Source organism: Protopterus annectens, chromosome 1.part0 (genome assembly GCF_019279795.1).
Source record: "Protopterus annectens isolate FY-2018-M chromosome 1.part0, PAN1.0, whole genome shotgun sequence".
Classification (NCBI taxonomy): Eukaryota; Metazoa; Chordata; order Ceratodontiformes; family Protopteridae; genus Protopterus; species Protopterus annectens.
The window spans coordinates 1487858250-1487874720 of record NC_056725.1 but is presented as its reverse complement, the minus strand read 5'-3'; the positions used below and the strand labels follow the sequence as shown (position 1 = coordinate 1487874720).

Sequence of the window (16471 nt, the reverse complement as noted above, 5' to 3'; positions counted from 1 at the left end):
ACATGAACTGGGAGTCTGTTCCACAGCTGCGGTAAACTCTGGGAGACAAACCTGTCCCTCCAGCAGGTTCTATTAATGTCACATGCTAGGTTAAGGTCTTAGCAAGTAACCCGTGAGCCATTTGACTTATGGATATACAGCATTTCCAATAAAGCAGTCAGAGATTGCCTTATACTCAAGGCAGCGATTACGTCTGAGTAGTCTGTATGAAACGGAGTAAAGTGACAGTGATTTCAGCCAATCCACATAGGACAGATGCTTAAGATTTCAAATTCTCCTCGTAAGGAACTTTTGTGGTCTCTCCAATTGCTGCAGGTGCCCGGAAAGCTACATACCTGATGAGGGAAGAGTACAGGGAGGTTATAACTTTTTTTCTCGAGGCAATGCTTATGAGATAAGCAATACAGAATACCCTTCTTACCACTGTAGAGACATAGTGATCAAAGGTAAGGCTGTTGTCAACCTGTGTGCCCAGGTCTCTCACCACTGAGTGCATGCTCAGGCTGTTTATACTGATGTGGTAGCTAGCTGGAACATCGCTCTTACCAAAAGGGATGATAATGCATTTTTCTGCACGGAGTTTAAGGCCATGACTTTGGCACCAATCATTTGTTTGTGTAAGACCCTCTTGTAGGATGCTGACATTATTTGGGGATTCTATGACCACTCCCAGTTTACAGTCATCAGCAAACTTTGCCCTTGCACATTCTCTAAGCTCCCAGTGACAACTCATCTCAAACCCAATCTCCTTCACTAGTCACTCTTTGCTTTGGTATCTGTTAATCTTTCACACCCAAAATGCAATCAGCAAAAGCAACTCACTATAAATAAAACAAACAGCAATTAATACACAACTCCAATAATAGAGGAGAATTCCAGAAAAAAAAAAGAGAGAGAGAGAACGCCAGGGATCTTTGGACAGACAAGAATGAATCTGGATATCTGTTGTTATGGTTAGTACCTCACACAACTGTAATGAATCATTAACCCTATTTTTGTTTTTCCAAATCACACATAGTAGATGAAGTAGTAATAATGCATCTAAAACTAGGAGGAATCTCATCTAACATATCCTAAATGATTTTCTTGTAAATTTCACATCCAAATCAGAATGGGAAAAATAGACCAATCTATAACCCTTTTCCAAAAGTACATCAAAACTCCTAACAGCCTTATTATATTCACTCATATTACTCTCCTTATACACCTCATTATCTTGCAAGTGCAACATGCACATTTGAAAACACTGTTGGACAATCATAACTACTATTTTGTTATCATTATCCAAAGATTTAATAAGAATATGGTTATTCTTGCCAAAAATAGCAACTCCTTCAATTCAAATTTAGTCATATTAAATGGCATTTTATGCTTTTCCTGTACAAAAATTTCATAGGCACATTCCACAGCAAAATTCAGCATATTACAAAATTATTTAATGCCTTCATACCTATATGGAGGCATAAAGTCACTTTTACAAATGACATTACTGGTGTCTAGTAAACTATAAGCATTAGCATGTACACATCCACTATCATTATCCCTCAGGTCTGAATTACATGAGTAAAAACTAGCATTATCACAGCAACACCACCAAAGCGATTAACTTTCCTGCAACTCGTAGCACAAATAACAGTACATAGAACAACCACATGCAGGTAAAGACAAAGGCTGTATGTTTCCAGGCTCCAAAATTTCCACTCCAACGAAAATAATACTCCAGTGATAAAAATTGATCCTTTATTTAACCGCTTATGAGAACCAATGATATTTGAATGAAGTGTATTTAAATACTATTTGTTTTAATGGCACATTGTAGTTTGATAAAGCCGAGAAGGTGAAAGCGCTTACTGTGCTAGCGGTTAAATAAAGGATCAATTTTTATCACTGGAGTATTATTTTCGTTGGAGTGGAAATTTTGGAGCCTGGAAACATACAGCCTTTGTCTTTACCTGCATGTGGTTGTTCTATGTACTGTTAAAAACTAGCATTATAACTATCTTCTACCATACTCTCATTCAAATAGTTACCATTATTCAAAGAATCATTATTATATTAAAAAAAAAAAAAAAAACACCCCCACATTCAAAAAAATGGAACAAATGTAATTTATGAATTAACCTAAAAATATCATATTTTAATTCATGAGCACGGGGTATTACAGTAGAAACAAATTTTAGTACATAGTCCAAAACTTGTAACTGAATATCAGTTAAATTAAAACCGGAAATATTATAGACTAAAGTACCAACAGTCAAGCCATTGCCATTTTCCCTTTCTGAAATGGCATTGACCGTCCCTGGCATTACCGACCTCTGGTTGATAACGGTCTCTTTTACGATCACTGGCAGTCTATTCCAAAATTCGTTGGTTTCTCCGAAAATCAGATTTAGAAGGCTTCTGGGCTGCTGATAAATGAGGAAACGAACCATCTTCACCTTTCAGGTCTGTGGAAGCTCCTGAAACTTCAGACGCAAAAGAAATGCCCCTAGAAGAACTGAAGGATTTCCTTAAAGTTGCAGAACCCTCTTGCCAAGCTGAATAATCATTTATTTTCCAAAGAAAGGCACGACCTCCTTCATAATCATTGGAAATCTACTAAACTGAAGTGTGATTTAAATCAATGAGTTCCTGCTCATATTTCTTTAGTTTATCATTAATGTCAGATAACAAAGAATCAAGATGGGCTGGAACCAATAATTTAGATAGTTCATTACAAATCAACTTAATCTCACCCTTAACCTTATTCTGCTTAATTTGGTCTTGCTCAAGCAGAATAGTAACCCACTCTAAAGCACACCGATGCTCTGCTGCTAACCATCTTTTGGAGAAGTTTCTGTCCACCACATCAGCCATGTCAAATGGAGTGGAAGGGGTTTTAAAAGGCCTCAAACCCCTGGGTGAAAAGTCTAAATCAATATAACATTGTAAACCTAATATATTAAAATAAATAGCCGTTTCTTGAAGCAAACATGTTACATATATGTGTTGTTTTCTATGTTGTTTTCTAATGCTATCAAAAACATCTTATTACATACTTTAAGGTATCTCCAATATTCACCAGTGTAAATAGCATCACATTCTACTACATACACCTTGGAACAATGTTTCGCCAAAAGGGAATTCCTCAGTATGTTTATCATCATCAGTGGTAAATATTTTCCTTTACAACCAAGAACTTATTAAGAACGGAAGAACTCTGTTATCTTAAGAAAATCTTACATCAGCTTATGCGTGGATAGTGGAAAGTCATCACCAACAATTTATATCTTATGTGAGTAAATAAGTTCTATATTAACTTATGTCCATTTAGCAGAAAGTCACCAACAATCAAGTCTCCAAAAAATGGAAACAGACTCCTGCGAATGACAACTGCAGCTCCTTTATAGCCTTGTATAACTTAGCCAAGAAGTCCGTCAGAAGGTACAAAGAAAGAAAATTACCCTCCGATATTCCCCACAAACACGTTTGGAAAGAAGTTAACCTTCTTATAGGAAAAGGTTAACTAGCACTTGTCTACAAACACTATTCAGTGCGGTACAACAAAACTTTTTCCAAAAGATTTTCTTAGAATTTAGCAACCTCCCATTCATACTCTAAATTTCCCACAGATCAGGCATTACCCATCTCCCTCTTCCACTTCAAATACATACATGCCAAAGATGTCACTATTCTATTTGAAAATAGTTCCTTTCACACACCTCCTGGATCTGACAACATAAACCTCTGGCCCATATACATCACTACAGAGAATATCCATGTCTTCCTCTAACCAATTTAGATAATCTAAGCCTCACCCAAATCATCATGCCACAGATTTGGAAAACTGCTCTAATCAAACTTCTTCCAAACCAAATCAACCCAAGAGATGCCTCTCATTTCTGTCCAATATCCAATATTCCAGTTCTTGGCAAACTTCTAGAAAAGAGCCTACGCAAAACTCTCTCTCTCTCTATTCAGCAGTACCACCTGCTCTCCTCCTAAAAGCATACATTCTGGCCTTGACAAAGTACTAAGACAACACTTTGGCCAACAACTGATGACAACCTGTAAAACTCTGACAGTGGCCTCCTTTACAGGTGCCCTAGTTACAGAATGGACAAAGACATTTGATCTCTTTGAACACTATATTCTCCCAAACTAACTGAAATTAATATCAGTCCCTGGTTTAAAAACTTCCTCATTGGCAGACACAGAGTTAAAGAAGGACCCTCCTGTTCAGAATATGCACCTATTACAAATGTGTACCACAAGGCTCCATTCATGCCCCCCACTCTTCTATATATTTATAAACAAACATCAATGTGACCTTTCCATCTCTCACTTATTCTGCATGCCGAAGACAGGGACATTTACTCATCAGGTTACTCTCCCACCAACATGCAATGCCAACCTCAGTTAGACTTACACAAGCTCCACCAATGGCTCATATACTTTTTTGAAATAGGCAGAAATTTCACCAAGCACCTGACTAACTATTCCATAGAGACAACCCTTCAAGTACCTATGATTATGGTGTTCAGTCACTAAACTTCTACTTCCACACACAAAGTGACAGGCAAAATAAACTCTCCTCTTCTGGGCCAAACAGATCTCTCCTCTTCTATCCTACCAGCAAGAGCAACCACTGGCAAAAGAGTTCTCCTTTCTCAACTTGAATATGGGCTTCCAATGTTGCTTCTACCTCCAAGAAAAACACTGTCACACTCCAAACTATCGCTAACAGCATCTGCTGATTAATTACAAACTCACCTCTCTGTGAGCATTACCATATCACCCTAGGAAAAAAAACAAATGACTACCCATAAAACAAACATCTAACCTACTGTTAGGATACAAACTACTCCAGCTCCACACATTTAATCCATTTGGTGCTAGACATCATGGTAGAACCTCCTCAAACAACACGAGACACTACTCGCAAGCCACATCAAGTCGCATTATGCATACAACCGAACTCCACAGCACTGCATATACTTTCTGCTCTCAGGTATCGAGTCTTTGGCAAGCTCCTCCCATCCATCTAAAGGAAATAAACATTTATTTCAAATACAGTATGCAACTCAAAAACACACTTTATCCATAGGTTCATGTATATGCCTGGATGTCTGACCCTGAAGTCATTTACGCCTATCAGTTTCCCTTTTTGTGCTCAAATTAACCCATTCCATTTGGTTACAAATCAGTCTTGCCCGTCCCATGGTCAATAACTGTATGATCTCAGTTATTCTCATTATGGGTACTATCATAACCTAGCACAGATAATTTGAGCAAACCCATGCACGGGATAAAGCATTTAGGAGCTGCATCTGTCCATTAGTAGTAAAAGGGGGGCAGTGCTGGGGTAAATATTCTATTCCCCAATCAAAGATCCAATTTTCTCTTGAATATGGACAGGGATAAATTTTGTTTTATGTGTATGGGAAGTCTACTCCAGAGCAGCAGTATCCTTGGCAACATATATGTCTCTCCAAACCATTCTGCTGATGTAGCAAAAGAGATTTAGATCCCTAGATCAAGTATTTCTGATGCCATCTGACTTGCTGAAGTGCAGTAAATCCATTAGTATAGGGCAGAGAATGCCTTGTATGCCAGACACAGGTCACCTCTTAGCAGTTTGTAGGATACAGAGTATAGTGACAGGGCTTTGAGTTAGTCCATCCAGGACATGTTATTTAGGCCTGGTTTCTTTTAGTAAGGTAGCTCTGTGGGCATTACGGGTGACAGGGCTTTGAGTTGGTCCATCCAGGACATGTTATTTAGTCCTGGTTTCTTTTAGTAAGGTAGCTCTGTGGGCATTACAGTTGTTGCGTGTGTCTTGACAGATACATGCCAAAGGAATATTTATATTCAGTAACTGGCCTAATGAGGGCTGAGTAAATAGAACAATGACATACCTAGATCTAGACGCAATACCTTTCCTTAAAAACTACGCAAGATAGAATAACTTTCTTACAACAATGTACATATGCTGCACATAGGCTGTTGAAAAGTTAGGTGACTGTCCACACAAGTTCCCAAATCCCAGACAACTAGTGCATACTGTTATTCCTTCAAATCTGGTAGGAAGAGATATTCTTGTAATTGGAGATTCAATTATTAGAAGAACTGACATTTACATCTGCAGAGAAGATAATGAACACAGAACAGTATTATGCATGTAGGAGCAAAAACAGAGGATATGAGACGGGCCTTAGAATACTTTAAAGTATGCATATGTTTTTATTCACGTTTGTACAAATGATCTTATCTGCAAGGACTCTCTGTTAGTAGGAAACTTACAGTCCTCTTAGATAGCATACCTTATACAGATGTTAGGATGTATTTTTCATAAATCAGATACAGTCAGGTTACAGTGAATGAAAAGATTTTTTGGATAACTACTCACATGTGTGGAGTCTGCATGTCCTCCCCGTGGTCGAGTGGAGTTCGAAAGACATGCGTGAATGGGCGTGTCTTCGTTGAAGGTTGGGCGTCAGGCTAGCACCTCGGCTCCATAAATATCGACTGCCAATCATTAGCGGACCGGAGTTCCACTGTGGCGACCCCTAACCAGGAAAAGCCGAAAGAAAAACAACAACCCACATGAAAAAATGTCCTATTTCAAAAAATGGCAATGTGTAGAGCATCAGAGCCTAATTTTGGGAACATATTTGTTCAGACAGGATGGAGTGCATTTGTCAGGATCAGAAAAGTGGATTTTTAGAGCAGATATTTTACAACAGTTGACAGACACAAGGCAGGATTTTTGCCAAGTTGAAAAATGTAACAGTTCACAGACAGCAACATCTAGATGCCTCTCTGGTGGTTGTTAATGCTAGGAACATTAATAATAAAGTTTTTTTTATTGGAAAATTTGCTTTGTCAGGATCAGAAAAGAGGATTTTTAGAGCAGATATTTTACAACAGTTGACAGACACAAGGCAGGATTTTTGCCAAGTTGAAAAATGTAACAGTTCACAGACAGCAACATCTAGATGCCTCTCTGATGGTTGTTAATGCTAGGAACATTAATAATAAAGTTTTTTTTATTGGAAAATTTGCTAAGTTCCCACAAGATTGATGCTGTGATTGTTTGTGGAACATGGATAAAGAACAATTAGTGGAAACCACTTCTGTCAGGGTATAACTGTAACAGACATTCCCTAACATTCAGCTGGAGGTGCTACGATAGGAATTAAAGATAGTGATAAGACCCACAACTATTATATGTTCAGTGATAAACACCAATACTATAGATTATGTAACTGTGACAATGAAGACAACCCTGGAACATAAAACAATTACTGGAGTGTATAGACCACCAACGTCATGTGCTGATGACCTAGAGGAACTCACATATTTCTTGCATGAGAAACAGAAGGGAAGAATAATAGTGGCTGGGGACTTAAATTTACCAGAAACAGACTAGAATAATATTGATTCAACAACATTAGTAAGGAAATTATTCACAACCTATGTTCAGTAACAATTTCTTCAGATTGTAAAAAAGCCTACCATGAAGCAGAATATACCAGACATTGTTTGTGTTCCTAAAGCAATTACTGTTACTTCATGTGGAGCATTTCTCCCCGGGCCTCCGCTGAAAACAGGCTCTGTGGAACCTAGTCGGACATTCCCAGTCAACAAATGTTAAATAAATAAATAAAATAAATAAAAATGTCAAGTTTTACCACCATTGATGTGAAATGATAATGGGGTTATAAAGGTTCATTTGATGCCAGATAATTCTGTCACACTGAAAACTAAACCAATGCAGAGAAGAAGAAGTAAGACAGACACAACATAAAACTAAACTGAGGAATGCGTTCAGTGGAAAAACTGCAGAAGCAATCTAGAAAGTTTTGAAAGAGAAACTGAATGCAAAAAAAGAAAAAAGAAAAAAAAAGGTTAACATCAGGATCTAGGCACACAATGCCAGGAGGATGTATTTCCATAAGAACAATACACTTGATTAAGGTGAGAGACAAAAAATACGTAAAAAATGGAAAAAAAGATTGAATTACAACTTTGAAACTGAAACAAGCTGGATAGACAAATGAAACAACGTGAGACAAGATCAAGAAACATTTGAAGAAAATTTATATAAAGATATAGAGCATAACAGGAAACCATTTTGTAGATCTGCAAGATGTGGAAGGAACAAAAACATACAAATTGATAAACTGTGTATAGATTCTAAAATTTATTCTGAGGCTTAACAGATTATAGAGGTTCAGTCAATATGTAAAAATCCCAAAAAGGCCCAAAGGCAGAGGTATTTACAAAATCTTATGCAAAGCAGTTTGGATCTACAAAGGGAATAAATGATAAATTGTCCTAGTGACATCCAGGTAAGCTCAGATACTGAAATCAAATTAGATTCTATTGAAAAAGAACTGTGGAAACTGGGACCATAATAATGGCCTGAGAGCACTTCAGCAAGAACTTACAGTACCATTATATCTATTATTTACTTGGTCGTATAAATATGGGGAGATTCCTCAAGACTGGATACATGCCCTTGTTAAAACTGCCTTATAGGGAAAGGAGAGTAGGAAAAAAAGAGTTCATCAGACACTTAAGTTTACTTTCATGTTGTAGAAAAATAACGGAGAAGGTAATATCAGATAAGCTATTCTCAGTACTGGAAAGGTTGGGACATGAAACCATATATCAGAATGCATATGTTGAAAATAGATCTACCACCACCTGTAACATGATTTTCTATAATAATATAGTAACCGCTATGAATGAAAAACTGTGCTGTGATGTAATTTATATAGATTTGATTTCAGCATTTGACAGGACCATACACAAAAACCCTGATAAGTAAATTAAAACTAGGTATTGATGCACTCTTAATAAGATTAGCTTTCAAACAGAACATGGCAAGTACCATACAGCAAATGGACATGTGAAATTTGAAGTTACAGTCAAGGTGTCCCACCGTGTGCCCATACTTGTTTAGATGGTATCTTTCCGATCTAGCTTTTTCATCTATGGTGTTCTACAGTCTGTATGCAGATGACTTGAAATTGGGTAAACTGATTATGTGTGTTACAGCCTGCAAAAGAACTTGACTAAATTGACTTTGGACACAGGAGGATAATATGCTGATAAATATATAAAAAATTAAGCATATGAGATTTGGGGGACATAAACTGAAAAGTGAATATTCAATACAGCACACAGTGATTGAAATTGTATATTTATTTAAGGACCTTGGTATATGGTTAGATCAAGCTTTGAGTTTTTCTAATTATATCAACCAAATGGTTAATGATCGTTACAGAACTATAGGTTATATAAAAAGATTTATAAAGTCTAGGAAATCAAAATTATGAAGTCATTATTTGTTAGTTACATTAGACCCAAATGTGAGTATGGAATGACAGTATGGAACTCTTATAGGAAAACAAAAATGAGTAAACTAGAAAGAGTACAGCAGAAATACACAAAGGGCATCCATGGACATGAAAATTTAAGTTACTATGAAAGACAAATATCTGACCTTGTACAGTGTCTCACACTGATATTTAAGAGAAGACCTTATTTAGGTATATAGGGCATTTAGAGACAACTACCTCTGGGAATGTTTGGGGTTATCAAAAAGTACTAGAGAATCATCAGACAACCTGTGTAATGCACTGACATCTAGGAACAAAGTCCAAGCTATAAAACAATTTGCTCTTCCTGTTCTAACTTTGGAGTGATTGACTGGCACTAAAAGGTGTTGGATTGGTTGGACACGAAAACAAGAAGGATGCTTCATGCTTATCAAATGATTTATAAAAATCAGTGTATACCAGGACTATATATTCCCCGTTCTGAAGGGGGTATGGACCTCCTCAAAATTGATTACATGTACAGATCTACAATCATAGGACTGCATACACATCTGCTGACCTCACAGGACTCAAATGTAGTGAAAGTTTTAAAACATAAGGAGAATAAGTCTAAGATGACTTCCCTGCTTCATTTAGCAGAAGCTTATCAGTGTCAAGTGGGAATGGAAATCAAACCAGAAGTAGAGAAAGATCATTCAGAACTGAATGTGCCAAAAGACGAAAGCAAGAATATAAGGTGAGGGAGCAGATAAGAAGCCAAGAAATGTGGAAAATGCATAAATATAGTTGCAAGTACAGAAAATTCTCGGAACAACCTCGTGTTCATCATGACAGAATGAAAGAATGGTTAAGGACAGGTGAATTTAACCCGAAAGACAAAACATTAATATTGGTGGCCCAAGACAGTGGACTACGTACATGTTGGTTTACAAAGTCTACTGAAAATGTGGGAGAAACAGACAAATGTTTGTTTTGTAAAACAGAACTGGAAACAGTTGCACATTTTGTTGCTGGCTGCGATATAAATGGCAGAAGAACTTATAATGAAAGGCATAATAATGTGGTAAGACTGTTGCATTGGGGATTGTGCAAACATTACAATACTGAAATAGCTGAAAAACACAGGAAATAGCCACAAAGCATTACAGAAAATGGATGAAATTTTCACATGGGATCATCCACTGCCAAAAGTTCAAAAAACAGATGCAAGAAAACCAGAAATAGTAGTTCATGAAAAGAAGACAAAAGTAGCACTGATCATTGAAATTGCTACACCCAGTGACTACAGTGTCTTATGTACAGAGAGATACAAAGTCATAAAATACTAGGATTTACAAGCAGAAATAAGAGCAGTGTGGAAAAAAGATACCCAAGACAGTTCCAATAGTAGCAGCAATGGATTTTATGAAAAAGAATTTACAATCATACTTAGATATGTTACCAATACATGCAACTCCATATGAATTGCAGAATGAATCAATACTGGGCACACTGCAGGTGCTGTAAACAGCACTTTTGGCTAACATCAAAGATTAAAACAATACTAATTTCATGAACTTTAATCATACTTTGACTTAGGAGTGACGTCCACTCCCGTCCTGGTATTAGAAATCCAAATGAACTGCGTATTGCACATACGGCTGCTGCACGACTCCAAAAGTAAAAAAATGCAATCAAAACAAAGTGAGCGAGCAGAAAGTGTGAAAATCCCTTTTAATAAAATAAATACATCATAACATAGGTACAGGGAAAAAAAGAACCCACAGTAGGGGTTTTCTGGTATTAGAAACCAAAAAGACTTGGAGAAAATAAAAAAGCTTCTACAGGAATAAGTCTACCAGTTAGTACTCTGGGATAGAGGACTTCATTCCACGATTTTGCCACCAATTATTTATTTGGGACAAACCTTCATGCAGAATAGTTAAATCATGTGAGGATTCAATGGCTGCTCCCAGCTTGCTTGATCAAAAGTAAATGCTCCTGCTTCAGCACAGGACACATCACTTAACACACTCTCCCTTCCTCTTTTCCTCTCTCAAGCCTTACTGGAGACTGACTCACTTTAAAAACTAATGTATGTATTGCACATTACTCTCTGTTTGACTGTTCATTGCACTGTACATTTTCACTAGAATGTACAAATACAGTTTTTTTCTATGTATCTAGTCGGAACTGCTCTGTTATTACTTACATTTCTGTATCTTTTTTTATGAAATATTCTGTATTTCAACCAGGCTGAGCCTGAAATATGGTCAATATTGATCAGTGCACCAACACAATAAATACATAAACTTTGAGGATCCTTGCAGTAAACTACATAAATAAATAATTTATCATAAAGTAGTAAATGTTACTTTTTTAGTTTTTTTATCACACTGTATAAATTAACTTAGGAATATGTCGTTGCCTATATTTTAGTTGAGAGCTGACAAGAAGTAATTTGGGTAAAACCACTTTTGCCAATAGTGGAGATAAGTTTAGTGGTGTGGGGTGACACCCCACATGGGAGGTGCAGGGGAGAATTGCACACTGCAAAAAAAAAAAAAAAAAATACCTCAGAGGTTCGCCAAAAGTTTTTTTTTTTGATTGATTGATTGGCATTCAGCTCTTTCATAGGATGGCATTCAGCTCTTTCATAGGATGCCAATTAACATGAACCCAGCTTAGACATTATAGAACTCTAATATGGTCTTTTATGGTACTTCTACTCTTATGATTTGCAGATCATGTGCATCTAACACTCTGCTGAACAGCTGCTTCAGTTAAATATACATCCAACATATTGTTTAAACTAAAATACACTTCAAGATGGTGAATATCATTTTCTCATATTTCACAATACAAACTGTCTTGGTGTTAGTACTCTGCAATATATTTAATTTTTAGAATAACAGTGAAACAATTAAGACATTTTTTTCAGCATCTGTTAAATCACTGAAAGGAAAGGCTTTTACAATAATCATCTTCGGCTAGACAAGTCAGCAGATAGGAACTGGGTCTCTGCCTAAAACAACACCCAACAAGTCTTGCATTCAGAGGAATTTGAGGTAGGTTGAGTATAAAATGCTGGTAAACTAGGCAAAAGATACATCATAACAATAAGAAATAAAGTACCTATCACAGCTACTAAATCATGATAACAAATGCAAATATTTAATATTTAAAAAACTGCTAAAAACATTTTACAGTACAGTGACAAGTACAGAATGTTAACGTTATCAAATATTAGCAATCAGTCTTACCAAAAACAGCTGAAGGACTGAGGCATCCCAGGGGAACTCTGAAATCTTACCTCTCTTGTGACTCAACAGATTGGAGGGATCTAGCTTATCCCTTCAGCGTTCAGGTGCCAGTAGGGTCTCATTTGTCAGCTGAAGGCCATGGGGATGGGCTACACAATCATTGCTAAAAACATGGCAGCAGGAATATGTGCCACCAACCTGAGACATAACTCATTTGTTACATATGACACTACAATGGACAAAAATTGATAGCTGTCTGTGCAAGTAACAACTTTAAATTAACAGCAAGTGAGCAGTTTCCGCCACTTGAAAGCCCCAAAGTGGCAGGGCTTAACTGGGTGCATTGCATACCAGTTACTGCCACCAAAATAATGGAGAAGGAAAATGTAAATATCAGTTAATACTTTGACATATTCAGGACTGCTGCCCTGATCTAACCGTTTACACTTACATAATATCCTCCAGTTATCTCACTCACTATACAGGTGGGAATGCTGTACCTGTAACCAGATGCACACTGTTGTGGCTGTAACTATAGCCTTCCCTTTCTCATTTTCAGTAGTTATTTATGTATTTATTTATTAACCAGTGTACCCCCTGTCACAAGTGTACCTTTTCCTGGGCAACCTGAGAGCACCGTTTGGTTAGGTGACTTACTCACAGGTTTGCTAGATGAAACAGAGGACTTAAAGAGGAAGCCTATTAACTCTTAAAAGATTAAGGTTTTGAGAAAAACTGCTAAACCTAAAAATTTAATGTCATCTAGCAACAGTCTGAACTCTAAAGTGACTTCTGAAAGCCATCTACCTACATACTGGCGATAAATAATCATTATGATTGTCCACTCCCTGCTTAGTGGGCAGAATGCATCGGATGAAAGACAAGCAGCGACTGAGAAAATGTTACTAAAAGTTCAAGTCAGAACAATATTCCAAAGTGAAAACCAGAGCATACAAAAAAACGCAATAATTGAAAACCAGCTTGTTGCCTGAACAATACTATATTCGCATGTTGTGCTACGTCAGAAAACCTTTAAATACAGTGAAAATCAAGTAAGACCAGGTCATGGGCATTCCTGCTACAACAGTTCTAAATACCTCACTATTTAACAGCCATCCACTACATATTGTTATTTCAAATGAGTTTGCAGCCCACAAGACACGAATGAACTGACGTGTCTCAGCCCGATGCTAGTAAAGTCAGACGCCTGTCCAAAAACGCTCTCAGAACAACTGCATTTACTAAAATCCAATCCTAACTAACTGAAATAATTATTACATCTACAAAACACCTAGTGAAGACTGGCTACTAAGTAGGGGTTTAAGAATAACGTTACAAATTCTGAACAAGTAACGGGTAAACATCCATAAAAATACCAAGGCGCAAGTCTCCTGTATCTAACATGACACATAACCAACACATCATGCCGAACAGGACTGACAGGTGCATAATCCAAGGGGAAAAAAAGCACCTGGAATGCCAGTCCATTCATTTGATGCAGCCTGGTTTACAAAAGGACACACTCCGTTAATTTATCCATTCTTCTCAGTCGAGAACAGCAATCCTTACCTATGATGGGCCTGTCGTTTAGTTTTTCTGTACATAAAATGATGGAAAGAACACTGCAAAGGATTAAATAAGCAACAGACAAACTGAAGCGCCCAAATGCCATGTCTTCAAAGGATGTGAGTAAACACTTGGCTAGAAAAGAGTAGTTGATTCCAGCTATATCTAGAACAACAACAATACCAAAAAAGCCGGTATTTGTATTTACAGAACTGACTCCTCTTCTATATATGCTTGCGTGTTAAGCGCATGCGCTTTTTTAGGCATGAGTCCTGATTCCTACGCTGTCAAAAAAAAGAGGCGTGTTGCTGTACCAAGTGAGGAAGCAAACTGTCATAGTTGCACTGTGTAACCTGAAAGTATTACGACATGAGGCGCGGAGCAAAACCTTTGTTGCTGTTGTTCTTAATGACTGTAATGTCCTTTAGTAAAATAATAATAATAATAAAATAAACAACCAGCGACTAAAATATTCCTTATATGTATGCCCTGTATCACCATTATTTGGTAAATCCGCAGAGGTTACAGACATTCGGTATTGTCAGATATTAGAGTTTCATACTTGTTTAGGATATACATGCTTACGCAAAACATTTCAGAATGTAAACGTTTTGAGTGAAGTTGATTAATGTTCAAAAACTGTCAGTTATTTTGTGTTCATATCCCCTCCTCCCCCATAATTTCTGGCTTTGTCTAGATCAAGACGTTTGAGAGGTTAAAAAAAAGAAGTTGAGAGGTAAAGAATTATTCTCTATGACTGCCAAAGAAGGGAATTTGCTACCTTTGGAAGTGATATCTGCCATTGGTCCTCTTCTTCCCCCATCCTTTTAACATAAAGACCATGCAGGGCCGGTGTTAGCATTTTGGGGGGCCCCAGCAAGAGTCAGGTTTTGGGACCCCAAGGAGACTTTCAGTCAAAGTATCACCCTATCACTACCACACCTCCCACACTGAACGGTAGCTGCAATAGTCTTAAGAATATGACAAGCCTGTGTACTGCACTGTGTTGGAACATCTCACTGAGGGACATTCACACTGACTGGCATTTAGTTCCAATAAGGATATATTACAACTATGGAGAGGGCTGGCCTTAAGTGACATGGTGCCCTGAACCAAGGGCCTACTGTTTCACCCTCCATGCACACATCCTCCCTCCCTCCATTCTGGACTGCTCACACCACACGTTACTTTTTTTCTTCAGTTTCTCACATTTTGATTTACTGTTCAACTTTTTCAAGAAGCTACGCCATTTTATATCTCTGAAGTGCATTTTAATTTTTTAACAACCTTTTCATCCAATAACAGTTAATATTATGACTGAATGAAAAAAATCAATGTTACTAATCAACTCTTAATTTTTTTTTCTTGCATCCCCTCGACATACTTTAACTGACCAAAACAGCATAGTAATAACAGTGTAGAAAATAATTCACTGGGGGGTGTGGGGTCTGCCAGGCCCCAAGAAGCAATAGGTTTATAGATGCTCGGAAGTGCATTTTAGAGCATTTTCCCAGCCTTTTGATTCAGCCTGAGCAAAAATCATGAGTAGGAAAATAATTTTAGTTTTATTTTTAATTAATATTCAAAATGTTATTAATATTCAAATTTGACAAAATAGTTGCTCACAATAAACTAACAGAGCAAATGTTTGAGAGGATGGATAAATCCTATTAGGGAATACTGCCTGCCTGCACCCCCCCCCCCCCACCACCACCAAAAAAAAAGATGATCACTGCCTATACAACCCTCAAGTGATAAATCGGGACGGAAGCAGGAGTTCAAATTACCACAGCCATGTATTTCAAGTGACTGCTGTCATACATATACATAGCATTCCTCCTCACCCCTATCCCCTCAAAAGGCAGCCACCTTTGTATGTGTCCAATGTGTGATTGTGAGGAAAGTGAAAAAAAATAATGATCACAGTAATTTATTCCAACTTGTTTATCCTCAATGGTACAACAGTAGTCTGCCCCTACACAGACTATAGTAACCTTCCTTGCACATTTCTGAAGTCTGTGAGAAAAAAGAAAAAAAAACAATGACCACTCTATAACCAGCCCCAATGCAAGCTATAATGACTGAAAGAATATTCTGTTCTATATAGTATATACTGTCTTTTCAAACTACTGCCAGCATGATTATTAGCTTGAATAAAAGCTGCAAGAATAATATTAAATGTATAGGGTTAATTTAGAAAATGCTGAAAAATCAGAAGTAGCAAGTCGGCTGGCATAGCTTAGTTAAATTTTGGCATCCATGTAAAGGAGTATGTTATTGGGAAACAAAGTCTGTAAAAATAACTATGCAGATGGCAGTTGGAAGGACATCAAT

At 37.3% G+C, this 16471-nt stretch overlaps 1 protein-coding gene across 1 annotated transcript in view; it reads right to left on the bottom strand.

The window, feature by feature from the left end:
* The window catches only part of GGH (gamma-glutamyl hydrolase), an 879365-nt gene extending 864974 nt beyond the window's left edge, over window positions 1–14391 (bottom strand). Inside the window, exon 1 of the mRNA XM_044067735.1 lies at window positions 14141–14391. Coding sequence (XP_043923670.1) covers window positions 14141–14243 — 103 coding nt within the window. The 5' untranslated portion in view covers window positions 14244–14391. The remainder of the gene's footprint in view (window positions 1–14140) is intronic.
* Between the last annotated feature and the right edge of the window lie 2080 nt (window positions 14392–16471).